Here is a 16357-nt window from a genome sequence, read left to right on the forward strand (position 1 = left end):
GGAGCTCTTAGAGGTGAGCATGACTGGCCGACAAGGAGGGACTCAGTGCCCAGCTGTGGGCAGTGTGGTCAGTAGACAGCCTCAGCTTTGTGGTCAGAGTCAGCAGCACAGAGTCACTCACTTGAGGTCACCTGCTTCCTGTCACATCTGGTGGCAGAGCACAGCAGGGGTGTGAAAGCCAGCCATTTCAGCCTGAGGAGGGCACCTGACAGGTAGCACTTGCTCCACCACCGCCTCCTGTCAGGCTGACAGAGACTCTATCAGCCAAATCACAATCCAGTTTCTTCCTCCTCCCAATCCTGATTCATCCTCCCCCCTGTCTCAGGGGTCACTGATTATGTGGGGTCCCCAAGAACATCCACAGGTTTGATGGTTCATTGGCGAACTCACAGACTCAGCTTACAGTCCAACTCAGCTGAGTCACACTGCAAAAATCAGTAAGGGTGAAAGAACTGTCCATCGGGTGAAGGACAGGGGAAACGAGGCATGACCTACCAAGAGTCAACCCCCAGAGCAGACACACAGGACCAGGACAGGATGCAATTAACTCCTCCAGCCATGAGCTGTGACAACTTGTGAGCAAGGATGCCTGCCTGGAAGGCCCAGCAGAGACTCAGTAGCCAGTTTTCATTCAGGGCTGGTCACGTGGGCCTCTCTGCTTAGCAAGTACAAAATCCCCCATAGTCAAACTTCCTATCTTCCAAAAACTGTACTTTCTTTTTTTAATAAAACTGGTTTAGTCACAGTGAGTCATGCTTCTCAGTCTGAGGACTATTGCGAATCCTCCCGAGTCAAGTTCTCAGACAACAGCCCAAGGTCAACCCTGCAAGTGGCCCTTTCTAAGGAGGGCAGTCCAGGTCAGCTATGCCAGAAATATTATACCCCATCTCTGTCTCAATAGCTGCTTTGGGAGAAGCCAACTTGTGTCAACAAGTTTGATTAAAATGGCTTCCAACAATGGGAACATTTATTGTTCAGGAGCCAGAAGGCAACTGACCCAGCCCTAACTCCTGACACCACAATGCAGATGGGAGTCAAGGTTAAACCTTTCTGGACAGACCAACAAGATCAACCCAGCCTTCCAGACCGTCAAAGCCAAGTTGGGCAAAATGAAGCTTCCATTCTATATAGATGTTTATTAAAGCCTGAATCAAAGAATGGTGCCAGCCAGGCACTGATGGCTCACGCCTGTAATCCTAGCTACTAGGAAGGCAGAGATCAGGAGGATCACAGCTCAAAGCCAGCCTGAATAACTAGTTCACAAGACCCTATCTTGAAAATACCCAACATAAAAACAAGCTGGTGGAGTGGCTCAACTGATAGAGCACCTGCCTAGCAAGAGGCCCTGAGTTCAAACCCCAGTACCCTCACCAAAAAAAGGATGGTACCACCTTCACCAGCCTCCATCCAGAGATGACTGGGGACCTCAACTCTGTCTCCTCCTCTGACCTCCAGAATCTTTGGTTTTGATTAGCACCAAGATGAAATGCAGGTTCTCCATTCATGCTGGGACAACTCCTCTGAGCTCTGAGCCCTAACTGCGTACTTACTGGACAAGAAAAAAATCAGTAACTGGGTTGAGTAGGAAGAGCAGTGCCTAGAGGCCATGTTAAATTTTGACAGAAAGGAGAAAGAAAAAAAAAAATCTGTCTCTAAAGAGAACAGAGGAGCCAGGGGTTGGCAATCTGTTTCCAAGGTCTGCTCTCAATAGGAACAAAATCACTTGTTTTCTCAGGTGGGAAGAGAGGTAGGAGGTGGGGAAATGTGATCTTAATCACCACAACATACCCATTTCTGGGATAAGCAACCATAGTGAGTTGGACTGTGTACTCCAAAAAGATATGTCGACATCCTAACCCTCAGTCCCCAAGAGTGTGCTCTTACTTGGAAATGAGGTCTTTATAAATATAATCAAGTGAAGATGAGGTCCATTGGGTTAGCATTGGTCCTAAATCCAGTGACGGTGCATAAGGAGAGGAAGATGTACACACAGAGACACACACACAGAGGTGGCCATGTCAAGCTGGAGGCAGAGGTCAGAGGTCAGAGTACACTGTCACAGGGCAAGGAAAGCTGGGGGTTTCTGGAGCCACGAGAAGCTGGGAAGAAACAGGGAAGGTGCTTCTAGAGCATCTTCAGCAGGAACGTGGCCGGACAAACCCTTGAATTTCAGCCTTCATAACTGTGAGCGTCCATCGCTGAGGGAACACACTGGCGTGTGCTGATGTACATGGCAGCAAGAACCCTAATACTGCAGGTTTTGTACTTTATCTCATTCAACCTGCACCCATCCTGCAAGTGTTATCCCCACTCTCCCGACAGACAAATGGCGCAGCAGCTAACACCTGACAGCTTTGCTCTGCCGGACTCCAGTGTCTGCTCTCCCACTGGAACACGGTGCCTACTGTCCAGAGAGCCTGTGTTTTTCTAGGATGTTATTACTTCCAACTTCCTGCATCACTGTAGTGACATCTGTCTGATTCAAGAGACTCACTGTACTGTAAAAGGCGGGAAATCCCTTCCTCTTTCATGAAGTGCAAATCGCAGCTGAGTCAGACCATTTCTCTCTTCCTCTGCCCACCTCCACCTTCTCTGAATCTACATGTTGATATACACCTTCCTTTGGTCAGGAGGTGGTGGATAAACAATGTTGTGAATGCACCCAACATTCAAACAGTAAATTTTAAATTTGTATAATTTATTGCACAGGTCTACCTTACAGCGTCAAGGCACACTGAGACAGTCGGTGCGTCTCAGCTGCTGTTACGACTGCCGTGTTAGTCTGGTGGGAAAGACACAGGGTAGAAGAACATTTAAGAGACAGAGGGCTGGATGAGGCTCAAGTGGTAGAGCAGCCACCTAGCAAGTGTGAAGCCCTGAATTCAAACCCCACACTGCAAAAAAAGAAAAGAAAAGAAAATTAGGCCAGGTGCAGTGGCTCACACCTATAATCCTAGTTACTTGGAAGGTGAAGATCAGGAGGTTTGAGGCCAGCACCGGCAAAAATTTTTCTAGATTCCGATCTTAACCAATGCTGTGCGTGTGCCTGACATCTCAGCTACATGGGGAAGCAGAAATGGAATCGCAGTCCAGGCTGGCCTGGGCAGAAAGCAAGACCCTATCTCAAAAACAACCAAAGAAAACAAAGAAAAAACAGAGACAGAGTAAGTGGACATAGTGTCTGAGTGACAGTTGGGTGTTTACATAAGACATTAGAGATGGGGGAACTGACAATGTTCCGGAAGGTCTTTTAGGACACAGTGCTGGAGAGATTATACTAAACCTGACACCACCAGGAGCACTAGAACCAGCCCAAATAACCCTACCTCTGAGAGACCCCCAACCCCCCAAAAAATGTTGCAGTGAAATCCCATGCTACTCATTGTCAGTTCAGCTTCCAAAGGGCACAGGTGCCTTGAGCAGCACTGTCTAAAAATTTTAAAAAGTGTTATGGCACCCCTCCACCAGCCCTCGCTGACTTCCCTCCTGCCTCCTGAAAAGAGCAGCAGTTATCAACACCCCTTTAATCACCCGCTGGCTGCAGCAGAGCCTCTGATGGAGCCAATGAATGCATTTATGAAGAGGAATGCGAGACAAAACGGCTCTTTGAAGGATACTCAGAAGGCTGAGAATCTAACACCAAAGACACGAGGAGAACTGTTTGCAGAGCTTGACTTCAATTATGGAACAAATACATCCAAATGCTTGTGCAGACAGGAAGCTAATGTGTGGGCCACGGTCCTCTCTGCTGGCAAAAACGTTATGCTATTCTCCCAGTTCTTCTGTACATGGGGAGGTTGGGGTGCAGAGGGATGTCCACATGTCCCCAGTGGCCATATATTAAATCCTGCCCACCCACTCCCCAAAACACAGAGAAAAGTTTGAAGAAAATGGGAGCCCATACAGAATGCTTTCCTTGGGAGAGACTTTACAGCAATGTTGTTGAAATCCTTTGCTTTGAGCTCGAGATCCAGAGGGCAGAGAAGGTCAGTGGCTTGCTGGCCCTTGTCCCACAGTCCTTGAGGGGCAGCTGTGAGGGTAAAGAGGATCTCGGGCTCCTAGTGTAGCAGGGAGGAGGGGATGGCATGGCAGGGAGATAAAGCTTAAAGAATGTGAACGTGAGGAAGGTCATATAACACTGAGGGTGAAGCAGCCATAGAGATGCATGCAGCCGTATATGAGTTAAACTCTGCTTCCTGCTTCTGTAACCTACTTGCAAGGGTATATAAGGCAAAGCCCCTCTGTTCTTGGGGCTCAGCCTTTTGCATGTGAATCTGTTGATCCAGAGGGACTCACCTCTCCTGGCTCACCGGAAAGCAAGTCTCAGTTGCACAAAGGAACTCAGAGAAGGCTCAGGAAGCAATTGGGAGCCTTGCCATCACACTAGTAAGAACCCAGTTTCAAATAATAGGCCGGCCTTTAAGAGGCAGAAGGGGAGCCTGATCACCTCACAGAGACACTGAGTAGTCCTGTGGGGGGTGAAACCGTATCTCTCAGGTTCAGGGAGTGGGGAAGAAGTGTGTATGTGTGTGAGTCTGAGATGTGACCTAATCTGCGGTCCATGGTGAACTCATATGGTCTAGGGTGAGCCTCCAGTCTGGAGATGATATGAGCTCACTATGGATAAGAGACATCTAAATCCCTGGGAGGCAAGTGGCAGGACGATGACAGGCAAGTGACGATCCTGTGTAGGTGCAGCTCCTGGCCGGGCGACTGTCCACATCACCACAAGGAGGGCATATTGTTCTCCCTTGTGTGTTGGAGAACAGAAACCCCCCCTTACCTCTCATCCAAACCCCTGCCCCGTGTCTGTCTTGACATCTGACAATGGGAGGAAATGGGTGGTAGTCAGAGTGAGGGTACCCCCTTGGAGTGTAGCTTAAAAAATTTTAAAAGGAGTTTAATGGAGTCTATGGAGTTAAGTTAATTCCTAACAAGCTTAAGGCTCTTTGTGAAGTAGATTGGCCTACTTTTGGTATAGGGTGGACCCAAGAAGGGTCACTAGATAAAACTGTGGTTAGTGAGGTTTATAGGGTAATTGTAGGGAAGCCTGGGCACCCAGATAGGTTTCCCTATATTGATTAATGGCAGGATGCTTTCTGCAGCTGACCCACACGGCTGGCCCTGTCTGGAAAAGACCTGTAGGATACTAGTAGCTAGTGGCCACAACTTCCGAGTGTGGGGAGAAAACAAAGAAGCCTATACTGGCCAAGGAACCAGAGGAAATGCCACCACCCTATTGCCACTTTATCCACCTCTGTCACCAGCACCCAGTTCCACACCCTCACCTCTGACATTGGATGGGGAAGCATGAGGGACAGTCCCACCTCTACAATCTGGCCCGGAAGCCTCTGGGGCCTCAACTCCCACGACCTCCCTGAGTCTGTGGATGCCATGCCCACTCCAGTTCTCACCCCACATCCCCCATTCAATCAGGGGCATCAAACCAGTCTCCGCAAGGACCCCTCCTCTCCTCAGACTCCCACTGCCCTGCAGATGTCCCTGAGGGAGGTCCAAGCCCAGTGTATTATGACCAGGATGGTCAAATACAAGGAGGACAGACATTTGTCTACCAGCCATTTCCTGCCACAGACCTCTTCAACTGGAAACATCATACCCCTCCTTCACAGAAAAACCTCAGGCTCTGATTTGATTTGATGCAGTCTATCATCCAGACTCATAAACCCACCTGGGCAGACTGTCGACAGCTGCTTCTGACTATTTAATACTAAACAGTGACACCGTATAACATTGGTGGCTCTACAATAGGTGGAGGATCAGCATAAATGCCCAAGTCAATGCCCAGGCTGAGTTCCCCAAGGAAGACCCCATTGATCTTGATAATGACCAAGGCTACCAGTGGCTTGAGCAATAGCAGAAGGCATGATTAGGAGGCATGAAGGAAGGAGGGGAAAAAGCCATGATTTCAGAGGTCCTCCAAGGGCAGATGAGAGTCCTAGCTAGTTTTATGAGCGCTTGTGTGAGGCCTTCGTTTTACACCCCCTTTGACCTGGAAGTCACTGAAAACCAGTGGATGATTAATGCCACTTTTGTTGACCAGGCCCAGGGGGACAAAAGGCAAAATTGCAGAAACTGGAGGGATTCACTGAAATGAACGCCAGTCAGCTTCTGGAGATGGCCAAAAAGGCTTCTGTTAATCAGGATCAGGAGGCAAAATGGGAGGCCGACAATAAGATGAAAAGGAAAATAGATCTCCTTGCACAGCCCTTATTGAACAGTCAGGTGGGCCCCAGCAGGCTAATCCAGGCAGAGGCAATCACCGCAGATGGCAACAAGTGCCGTGGGATGCCCTCACCCCAGGAGGAACTAGGGAAAAATCAGTGTGCCTGCTGTTGTCAGGAAAGGCACTGGAAGAATGAATGCCTCCAATGGGCCAGGGACTCCCAAAAGGCCCCCCAGGCCAGAGGTAGAGGCCAGATTGTCAAGGGAAAATATCAGTCCACCTGCAGGGAAGCAGGCCCCTGGGATGAAAACATTGTCAGTCTGGCAGCCCTGGAAGGCTGTGAGGAGGACTAGGTTCCATTTTACTATGCCCCAGGAGATATGGTCCAAAAAAGGATGGGGGCCATCACATTGAGCTCATGGTGGACACGGACACAGAACACTCAGTTGTGACCCATCAGTGGGCCCCTTTCACAAAAGCATACAACCATTGTCAGGGATACAGGGGACCGAGCCCATCCTCCCTTCTTAGTGTACAGAAAATGCAGTGATGAAGTAAGGTATGATTTCCTTTATCTCCCCAACTGCCCCATGGGCCTGATGGGCAGGGACCTATTATGCAAACTGAGGGCACAAGTACCTATTGATTCTGACAGCACAGCAGCCTTAAAACTCAGAGGACCTGAGGCAAAGACTCTTAATCCTCACGATTAGCTTACCAGGAATAGGAACAGTACCTGGAGCAAGGTTTTTCTCGCTCCCTTGTTATTACTAAACCTAACTGGGCCTAACTGGGCGGTGATGGGAGATGCAGAAAGGACACAGGATAGACAGACAGACGGAAACTTGGGACCAGGTGTGTTGGGTGCTCAGATGGAGATGCACAACTGCTTCATTGCTTCTTTTCTCTATTATTCTCTTCATTCACTCTGCTTCTCTTCTCTATCTTTACTCTTTATGGACTTACTCCTTTATAATTCTTTAAAACCTTGCTTCTAAAGTCTCTCTTCTTTCTATTCTTTAAAGTCTCTTTCCTTAGACTCGCTCTGTCCCATGTTTTCTCTTAGCTTTTCTTTAGCATAATCTCTCTTAAAGTCTTTGCCCTCAGACTCCCACTGTCCCATGCTCTCTCTTTAGCTTTTCTTTAGCTTAGCTTTTCTAAAGCCTATGCATAAAGTTCTCTGTGCACACTTTCTATCAACCCCTCTCTAGCAATTCCCCTTTAGCAATTCTCCTTCAGCAATCCTTCTCCCTTCAGCAATCCACTTTCCCTTCAGCAATCCTTTTCCCTTCCAAAGCTTCCCACATCAAAAAGCCTCCCTTTGTCCAAAAGCCAAAATCAAAAGGCCCAAAAGCCAAAATCTTCACACCCTCCTTCAGTGACTCTTTTATGCCTAGTGGTAAACAGGGTTGAGCAGTGGTTCTTGGGGAGGGGCGTGACATTGTAACAGGAGAAACAAGCAATCTTCCTCTCTGAACACAAAAAACTTAGGAAAAGTAGCTGTTTTTCATTTTCCTCTTTTGTGGTGGGGCTGTGCCAATCTCAGCCTGCAGAAACATCTTAGGAAAAGCAGCTGCTCTGCAGCTTATTCTTGCCTTATTTTGTGGCCTGGGTTGTACCGAACTCAGCCTGCAGGACATTGGGCACAGCTGTGCTAATGTCCTCTTAGGCTTCTCAGAATCTGTTCTTCACAGGTGTCTCTACCTCTGAGGGAAGGCCTCCTGAGATCCCCAAGCTTCCCCTTAAGATTCCAGGTGTATGGGCTGAAGATAACACCCCCCCCCAGTCTGGCCCAAATGTAACCCCCGTAGTGGTGGAACTAAAGCTGGGAGTCACCCACCCCCCGCCCCCGCCCCATCCCCATTAGCCAGAAACAGTACTTCACTCCTCGCAAAGCCCAGGACGGAATTAAAAAACACTTTGACAGACTCCTAAAACATGGGATCCTCTAGCCTTGCCAGTCATCCTGAAACACCCCCTTATCATCAGTCCGGAAACCAGGGACAAGGATTTCAGGCCCGCTCAGGACCTCTGGGAAATAAATTCAGTAACGGTCACTTTGCACACCATAGTCCCAAATCTTTATATGCTTTAAGCCTTGTCCCAGCTTAAGCAAAGTTTTTAACCTGCCTAGATCTTAAGGATGCATTTCTCTGCATCCATCTAGCACCACAGAGCCAGCCAATTCTTGCCTTCCAGTGTGAAAATCCCAATACTGGAGAAAAGGGGCAACTAACCAGGCCTTGGTTGCCAAAAGGTTTCAAAAATTCACCCACTGTTTTCAGACCTGCCTTGGCATAAGACCTCAAAGTTTTCTCAGCTGACCAGCATGGCTGCACACTCCTCCAGTATGTAGATGACCTCCTGCTGGCTGGGCCAACTTGCAAGGACTGCCTTCTTTTTTCTCTTTTATGGGAGGCAGGATACAAAGTCTCTCAGAAAAAGGCCCAGATTTACCAAAACGCTGTCAAATACCATAGTTTTCACCTGTTGCAGGGACAGTGCAGGCTCGGACCCAACAGGAAATAAGCTGTCTGTTCCATTCCAGCCCCCAAGGTCCACCAGCAAATCAGAGAGTTTTGAGAGCCGCAGGTTTCCACTCAATCTGGATCCCTAACTACTCCCTCTTGGCCAAACCCTCTTGAAGCCACAAAGTGGGGCGAATGGGAACCCTTAGTATGGGAAGAAGAACAAAAGAAAGGCTTTAGAGAAATCAAGAGGGCACTCACGAATGCCCCTGCTCTAGGCCTGCAGGATGTGATGAAGCCCTTTTTCCTGTATACCCATGAATGAAAGGGGACAGCCATTGGTGTCTTGACTCAGCTACTAGGCTCCGGGCATCACCTGGTGGCTTACTTGTCGAAATAGCTCAATGTCATTGCCTGAGGCTGGCCACCTTGCCTGAGTGTCCTAGCAGCCATCGCTGCCCTGGTGGCAGAGGCAGAAAAGCTTGCCCTGGGACAAGAACTCACTGTCTGAGTTCCTCCTCTATCCTAACTGTCATGGAGTATAAGGGAAATTATTGGCTGACCAACTCTCAGATGGTCAAATACCAGAGAATGTTATGTGAAAAGCCACACATCCAGCTAGAGGTTGTAAGGACTCTAAACCTGGCCACCCTATTTCCGGTTGACTGGGGTCCCCTCCAGAGCATGACTGTTTAGAGGTTATAGATGAGGTTTTCTCGGGCTGGACACACCTAACCGATCAGCCTATCGCCCATCCTATCATTGACTATTTCGCAGATGGCAGCAGCTTTATCCAGGACAGCACACGCTTTGCTGGGTATGCAATAGTAACTCTGGACTCAGTCATTGAGGCCTGCCTGCTGCCCGCTGGAACTTCTTTACAAAAGGCTGAACTTGTCACCCTCACACGGGCACTCCACTTTGCTACGGGAATACAGGTAAGCATCCAGTATTATGGTCCTGTCACTTGGGCAAAAGATGGATCCTGGGGCCACCGCACTCCGATCTATATGCTCAACTGTCAAAGAGTCTCTACCCATCCAGGAGGCAGAGAGGGACGGGGACTTGCTGAGACTGGCACATGTCAGGTTCACCCTCAGGAAAGAACGGGAAGTGAGGGAACTGTGGCTCCCACATGTTTCAGATCCCAACTTCCACAGCAAGCAGCTCAGGTCTCCATTCTATTTTGGAACAGCTTGACAAAAGTGCCATGAGAGCAGCTGTCCTCCTCACAGCAAGCCCCTTGTCATCACGCTCATGCCTTGAAAGTAACACAGTTCCAGTGACTCTGCAGGTGCCCAAGTCAGCCCCACTGCAGCACCGAGTGCCAAGGGACCTGCTCACCCCCAGAGCTCTCTCCCTGATGGACCTTGGCAATGGTCCCCACTGCTAAACCTTAAAGTCGATCTTCAGCCACACATTTTAGGAATATCCCTTCCCCGTCTTTAACTAAGCCTTCCTTGCTTTTAAGGTCCTGGAATGCTCCTTCCTATAGGAAGTTTCCCAAGCTGCCCAGCTGCCCAGCCCACATACCTACCTCTCCTCCTCCCCCTCCCCTCTCATCAGTACTCACTGTACACACAATGTATATTGAGCCATAAGTTCACAAATTCAGTTATAGCTGTGCATTGTTGTATTTTTTAATTTCAAGTTTCACTGTGGGTTGGAAACGGTACAGTGAGAGATGATTTGAGGGTCTGGGTGGCCCCAGATTAGACTCCCCAAAATCTTGCACTGGGCACCACACTCTTCTAGCACCTGTGTGGCCCCAGTGGGCATTTGAGCATGAAACTCTAATAAGTGACCACAGCAATTGCTTTTGCATCACTGTGATGGAGCAACTTAAAGGAGGAGAGATTTAGTTTGCTTATGGTTTCACAGGTGCCAGTCCATCATGGTGGGGAGTGGAGTGCATGGCAGAACAGAACAGCTCCCATCATAGCAGCCAGAGAGAGGGAGAGGGAGAGAGAGAGAGGGAGAGGGAGAGAGAGGGGGGGAGGAAGAAAGAGAGAGAGGGAGGGAGGGAGGAAAAAGGGAGGGCAGGAGAAAGAGAGGAAGAGAGGGAGGGAGGAAGAAAGGGAGGGAGAAAGGAAAAGAGAGGGAGGAAGGGAGAAAGGAAGAAAGGGGGAAAGGGAAGGGGAGAGGGAAGGAGGAAGGAAAGGGAGAGAGGGAGGGAGGGAGAAGAAAAGGGAGAGAGGGAGGGAGGGAAGACGAAAAGGAGGGAGAGAGGAAAAGAGAGGGAGGGAGGGAGGGAGAGAGGAAAAGAGAGAGAGGGAGAGAGAAGAAGGGAGGGAGGAAGGGAAAGAGGAAGAAAGGGAGAGAGAGAGGGAGGGAGGAAGAAAGGGAGGGAAGGATGGGGAGAGGAAGAGAGAGGGAGAGAGGGAGGGAGGAAGAGCGAGAGGGAGGGAGGAAGAGAGAGGGAAACAGAAACAGGGAGGGAGGGAAGGAGGAAGAGAGAAGTGGAGGGAGAGGGAGAAAGGGAAAAAGGGAGGAAGGGAGGGAGAGAGAGGGAGGAAGAGAGAGGGAGGAAAAGAGGGAGGGAGGGAAAGAAAAAGAGGAAGAGGGAGAGAGGAAAAGCGAGAGAGAGAGAGAAAGAGAAAAAGGGAAGGAAGAAGGGAAAGACAGACACTTACAGGAAGTGACCTCCTTCCTCCACCTAGGCCCCGCCTCCTAGTCTTCATCTCCTCCCAATAACACCATCCTATTATGAATCCATCAGGGATGAATCCATTGGTGAGGTGACAGGCCTTATGATCCAGCCACTTCCCCAAAGCCCATCATCCAGCAACCAAGCCCCACACCCAGGAATCCACTGGGGACATTTGAGATTCAAACCTTAACAGTGATGTTCATCTGTGTTTGCCACAAAACACATGGCATAGTCGAGTTATTCTCATGTGTAACTACTAATGACACAGATGACAAAAGCCAATGTTAACCAAGACAAAACAACCTGCTGACTCAACAACCACGTCAACCAGCTGCCACCTGCTTTGCTTCCTGAACCTGGAACATGCCAGGCAGAGGGTATCTGCATGTCTAGGCCCCTGTGAAAACACTGGCACTATCTCTGAGGAGTGTCCCCAGTAGACAGCAATCACATGTAGGTCACCACTCATTCATGTGTCCCACACACTGTCCTGTGCCTCTTCCTTTGCTGATTTCACTGGAGTCCATCATGGCTGTCAGTACAGAAGACCCTGGGACCTGTGGGTATGTGGATGGGCACCATCCAGTCACTGGGGTCCAGAGGGAACAAAACCAGAGGGAAGATGAATGTGTCTCTCTGTCCTCTTCTCCTGCCCGTGGACCTCAGAATTCAGGACTCCCCAGCTTTTGGACTATGGAGCTTCTACCATGGGCCCTGGGTTCTTTGACTTGCAGCCTTGGACTGAGTTAATTTACCTCCATGGCTATGACACTTCCAGACTTGGCTGAGCAACTGCACTGGCACTCCAGCTGCAGATGGCTGACTTGGGACTTCTCAGCCTCCATAATGGTGGTAAAATCTTCTGGTAAAATCTACAGGGCATTTGGAGAACAGTGACTAACACGCATAGTGAATTCACACTTGGCCATACACACGCACATGCCATGAATGGTCCAGCTGATAACAGAGATGACTAGTGTTGACAGTGAAGGGCAAATGGACAGGTGGCCTCTCAGCCTGTCCAGGCAGTGGCCAACACATCTGCCCAGATGGAGGGCCATCCACGTAAACCAGCCAGAAAGCCTCAGGTCCCTAGGAAGACCAAGACCCTGCAATGGAGCCTGCAGCTTCAATGCATATCTGGGGTGTCAAGACCAGTGGCTGTGACACCAGAGACCAATATACCACAAGCCTAGGAGGGCACAGGTACAGGACAGGTGGGCTGGGGTGCTCAGTCACACAATTTATCTTACCGTTATCTTTTCCTTGACTGTTATAGTAAGATGGGCTTTTAACTGTGTTCTGTTCTAGAAAAGAAAGAAAGACACTTTGGTCAGCACAGGGGAACATTTGGTATTACTTCCAACTCACTGTGCCTGGAGCAGCCATCGGCCCCTAACTCTTGGGTGAGATGGAGCTTGTGGAGGTCTGAAAGCCCCTTCAGGGGGACCTGTCTGTGGTGTTAGGATCCCATTCTCTACTGGAGGCTCGTGTGAAACCCAAACACCAGTTTCCCTAAGGATCAAAAAGAGCCATGCAGGGAGCCCTGTAGAAAATGCTGGGTGGAGACCAGACTGCCTGGGGGAATGCTGACCCCACAGCTTGCCAGCCATGTGACAGCAGCAAGTGACCACTCTCTAAATGTCCCACAGGGAAAAAAATCCTGCTCTGACACACCACCTTCCTCTGGATCTGGTCCCAGCATCGTTAGAAACCGTAAGAAATGGAAAAATGAACGTGTGTGTCATGCCACATTCTGAAGTCTGAGGAGACATGCCTTTACTTCCTGGGAGCAGAGGAAGTGACCCTGCCATGGGAAGGCAGCACAGGGCAGCGGATGGAGCCCAGAGAGCTGGGGCTCACGCATGACTCCATCACGTGCCAGTAGTCAGACCTGGAGCAAGCCTCTCTTTGCCTCAGTTGTCTCTGTATAATGGGAGCCATACTCTACTCACAGGGCCACTGTGAGTAGGTGAGAGAGGGATGAGAGCACCTGGCACAAAGACAGCAATACTGTGCAGTGAGCATCACTGCCGTCAGTGGAGATGGGCAGCAGCAGGTGCAGAGCTAGTCTTACTAGTTAGTACCTGAGGCACTAGTAGTGGTGGTAACATGGGTTGAGTGACCAGAAGTATTTCATTTTTTTTCAGATTTTGGAATATTTGCATATACATAATGAGCTATCTTGCAGACGGACCCAAATATAAATACCAGATTCATTTATGTTCCTTATCTACCTTGCGCACAGAGCATGAATGTAATTTTACACGACATTTTCAGTGCACCTGCATCTTGACGGGAACCTGTCATATGAGGTCACTTTCCCTTGATGGTATCACACCGGTGATCACATCTCTCAGAGTCTGAAGCATTTAGAACTTTGGATGCTCAGCCTGTGGTGTCACTGTCTACAAAGTGACCTTAGGATATGGAGCTTGAAGCCCAGTGAGCTCAGTGCCCAGTGTAATCCTCATCTATGGTCCACCCATGGCAGAAAACGCCCAGCCCTGTCCACTCCTATGGTTAAGGCAGCACCACAGGAGGCCCTCCAGAAGTGCACCGTGCTTGGATCTGGAAACTGCTGTGTACACAACTTGAACGCACACATGCATACACACACAGAGCTATCAGATCAGTATGGGTTGATGGACCAAGATGAAGGCAGGTGAGAAGGGAGAAGCTGCGACGTCCATCTCAAGTTCTCTGCAGCTTATTATGTAAACCTATGCAGAGCAAGAAGCCCCAGAGCGTGGGTCTCTGCGTTTAGTCTCAGATGTTCAGCTCAGGGGCCTGAAACTCAAGGGGCACCGTAAACACACGAGAGCACAGGTGACACCAGAACAGAAAGTCCAAAGGGTGCTTCATGGTTGTCACTTCTTTAAAGACCCACATTTAAAAGTTTTTCTCTTTCTCTTCTGGAAATTGACTCCCAGTATTTGAATTTCCACAGAAGCCTCTGTTGGGTTGCCTACTGCCATTATGAACTTGGGGTGCTCCAGGGCCTCCCACGGTGTGCTCTGCTCTCTGCCCTTCAATCTGCTCTTCACTCTGTCCTCAAAACTGCCCAGACAGCCTGAACGCTTGGAAAGGGATGGAAACCACGGCCCATTTGCACACAGCCAGGCAGCCACAGACAGAACGCTCTCCTCTCATAGCTAAGAACTGAGGCTCGGAGAGGTTCGTTAGGAATGCCCAAAATTCATTAGCTCATTGATGTGTTCGTTCAAATTATTCAACAAGGAGTTACTGGGTACAGTTATGTGCTCTCTTGGGCACTGAGACGCAGCCATGAACAGGACAAATGGCATTCCTAGATTCATGAGGCTGACATTCAGGGGCAAGGGGACATGCCAGGTAGGGTTACTCAGGGGTAAAGTGACTATCAGAGACAGACAAGGGCAAGCAAAGCGCAGACAGGACCATGGCAGGGCGACCGCAAAGCCAGTCACCCTGAAAGTGTGAGGAAGCCACTCTGAGCGCCCCGCACCTCCCCTCGGTGCCCGCACCTGCACTGCCCCACTGGCCCTGCCTGGCCCATGGGATCCCTGAGGCCGCACTGCAGCACTAGCTAAGGACATGAAAGCTTCCAGTGCCAGTCTGTCCCGAGCCTGTGACTCTTGTCTTATCCTACGTTTTGATTGTAACTGACTTGGCTTCTTGCTGACCTCTGAAACCATGGATGGCATTTCTTCCACACCATTTTCTCCTTATTTCTTATCTTCATTTGTCCTCTGTTTTTGACTGTGTACCCAATTACTTCCCGAAGGGTCTTTTTGACAGTAACATCGTTTTCTTGCGTCTGGTTCTCCTCTCTTTGGTATCTTCCATTTTATCTAATTTTATCTGGGTTGTCTTGCTGCAGTAGAACCGGGCCCTGAGCCTTGGTGAATGAAGGGGCTCCTGGGAGGAGCCCCTGGCTTCGGGATGCAGTACCGATTCTGTCAGGTGACCTGAGGCGGTCACCGAACCTCTGGGCCATATTTTCCATGTCAGTAAAAAAGGGATTTTCCCCAGGGACTGAAGTCAGAATACAATGACAAAACAACCGACTCGGCCTTTCAAGGGGTCATTAAAATAAAATTTACCCACTCGGCCTTTAAAGGGGTCATTAAAGTAAAATGAGGTCATTACACCTGGAAGGGAGGGAGGGAGGGAGGGAAGAAGGAAGACAGGGAGGATCTTGTGCCCTTACTGTCAAGGTTCCTAACCCCCCTCCTGCTGCCATAACGGAGGAAATACCTGCGATGAGCTCTGGAAGCTTAGCTGGGCAGGAAGGCTCAGGCTCTCCCCAGTTCCAAGGGCTCCGGAGTCCAGCGAGGCGGTGTAGCTGACCCAGTAGGCGTCTCCCACTGCTCACAGAGAAACACAAGGCCTCAGTGGCTGTGGCTACGTCCCGCCCAGCCAAGCCCCAGATGCAAAATTGTGAGTCAAAATAAGCCTTTCTGCTTTATAAGCCTACGACCTCCAGTGCTTTGTTTCAGTAACAGAGAGCTGACTAACACCAGTGAACATCCTCAAACATGGTTGAACACACCTAAACATCTCATGAACATGCTTCTGAGGGATGCATGAAGATGTATCCCTCCTCTGTCCAGCACAACTCAGAACAAACTGCCCACCTTCCTAGGGGATGGGAGTTTTGGCTATCAGGGTGGTAGTCAGACTGGAGTTACTATACATCCTATCTCTGCCACCCTTTAAATCAGATCCGCGGTGAGACAATGAACACGCAAATGCGTTTAACAGGATGGATCCACAGCACGTTAACCTGCAGGTTCCTGTGATATTTTCATCACTTGCCATTCCCAATCTATGAACATAGTGCTGTTACCTTCCAGAAACTTCTTTCCAAAAGCCTGAAATCCATCGGGGGTCTTATTTCCAACGAACTCCTTGATGGTGAGGCCTGTGATGGCATCCAGCAGGAGTAGATCTGAGAGGTTGGCTGCGCCCGGCGTCTTGGTGTTGTTCACTAACAGCTGAACCTGCACTGTCTGCGGCTCACTCTGCCCAGCCACCTAGGATGGGAGGACAGGGACTGAGGCTGAGCCCTCC

The 16357-nt window shown here is 49.6% G+C and overlaps 1 protein-coding gene across 6 annotated transcripts in view; it reads right to left on the reverse strand.

Annotated features, from left to right (window-relative positions):
• The window catches only part of Evc2 (EvC ciliary complex subunit 2), a 112005-nt gene that overhangs the window by 82245 nt on the left and 13403 nt on the right, over window positions 1–16357 (reverse strand). For 5 of the 6 annotated variants that reach the window (XM_074042646.1, XM_074042647.1, XM_074042645.1 and 2 more), the window contains exons 5-8: window positions 16134–16320; window positions 15542–15651; window positions 12556–12609; window positions 12058–12174 (exon numbers count right to left, since the gene is read on the reverse strand). In XM_074042646.1, coding sequence (XP_073898747.1) covers window positions 12058–12174; window positions 12556–12609; window positions 15542–15651; window positions 16134–16320 — 468 coding nt within the window. The remainder of the gene's footprint in view (window positions 1–12057; window positions 12175–12555; window positions 12610–15541; window positions 15652–16133; window positions 16321–16357) is intronic. The other variant, XM_020178365.2, reaches the window with a different exon arrangement.

The sequence above is a fragment of the Castor canadensis genome, chromosome 9 (genome assembly GCF_047511655.1).
Source record: "Castor canadensis chromosome 9, mCasCan1.hap1v2, whole genome shotgun sequence".
Taxonomy (NCBI): Eukaryota; Metazoa; Chordata; class Mammalia; order Rodentia; family Castoridae; genus Castor; species Castor canadensis.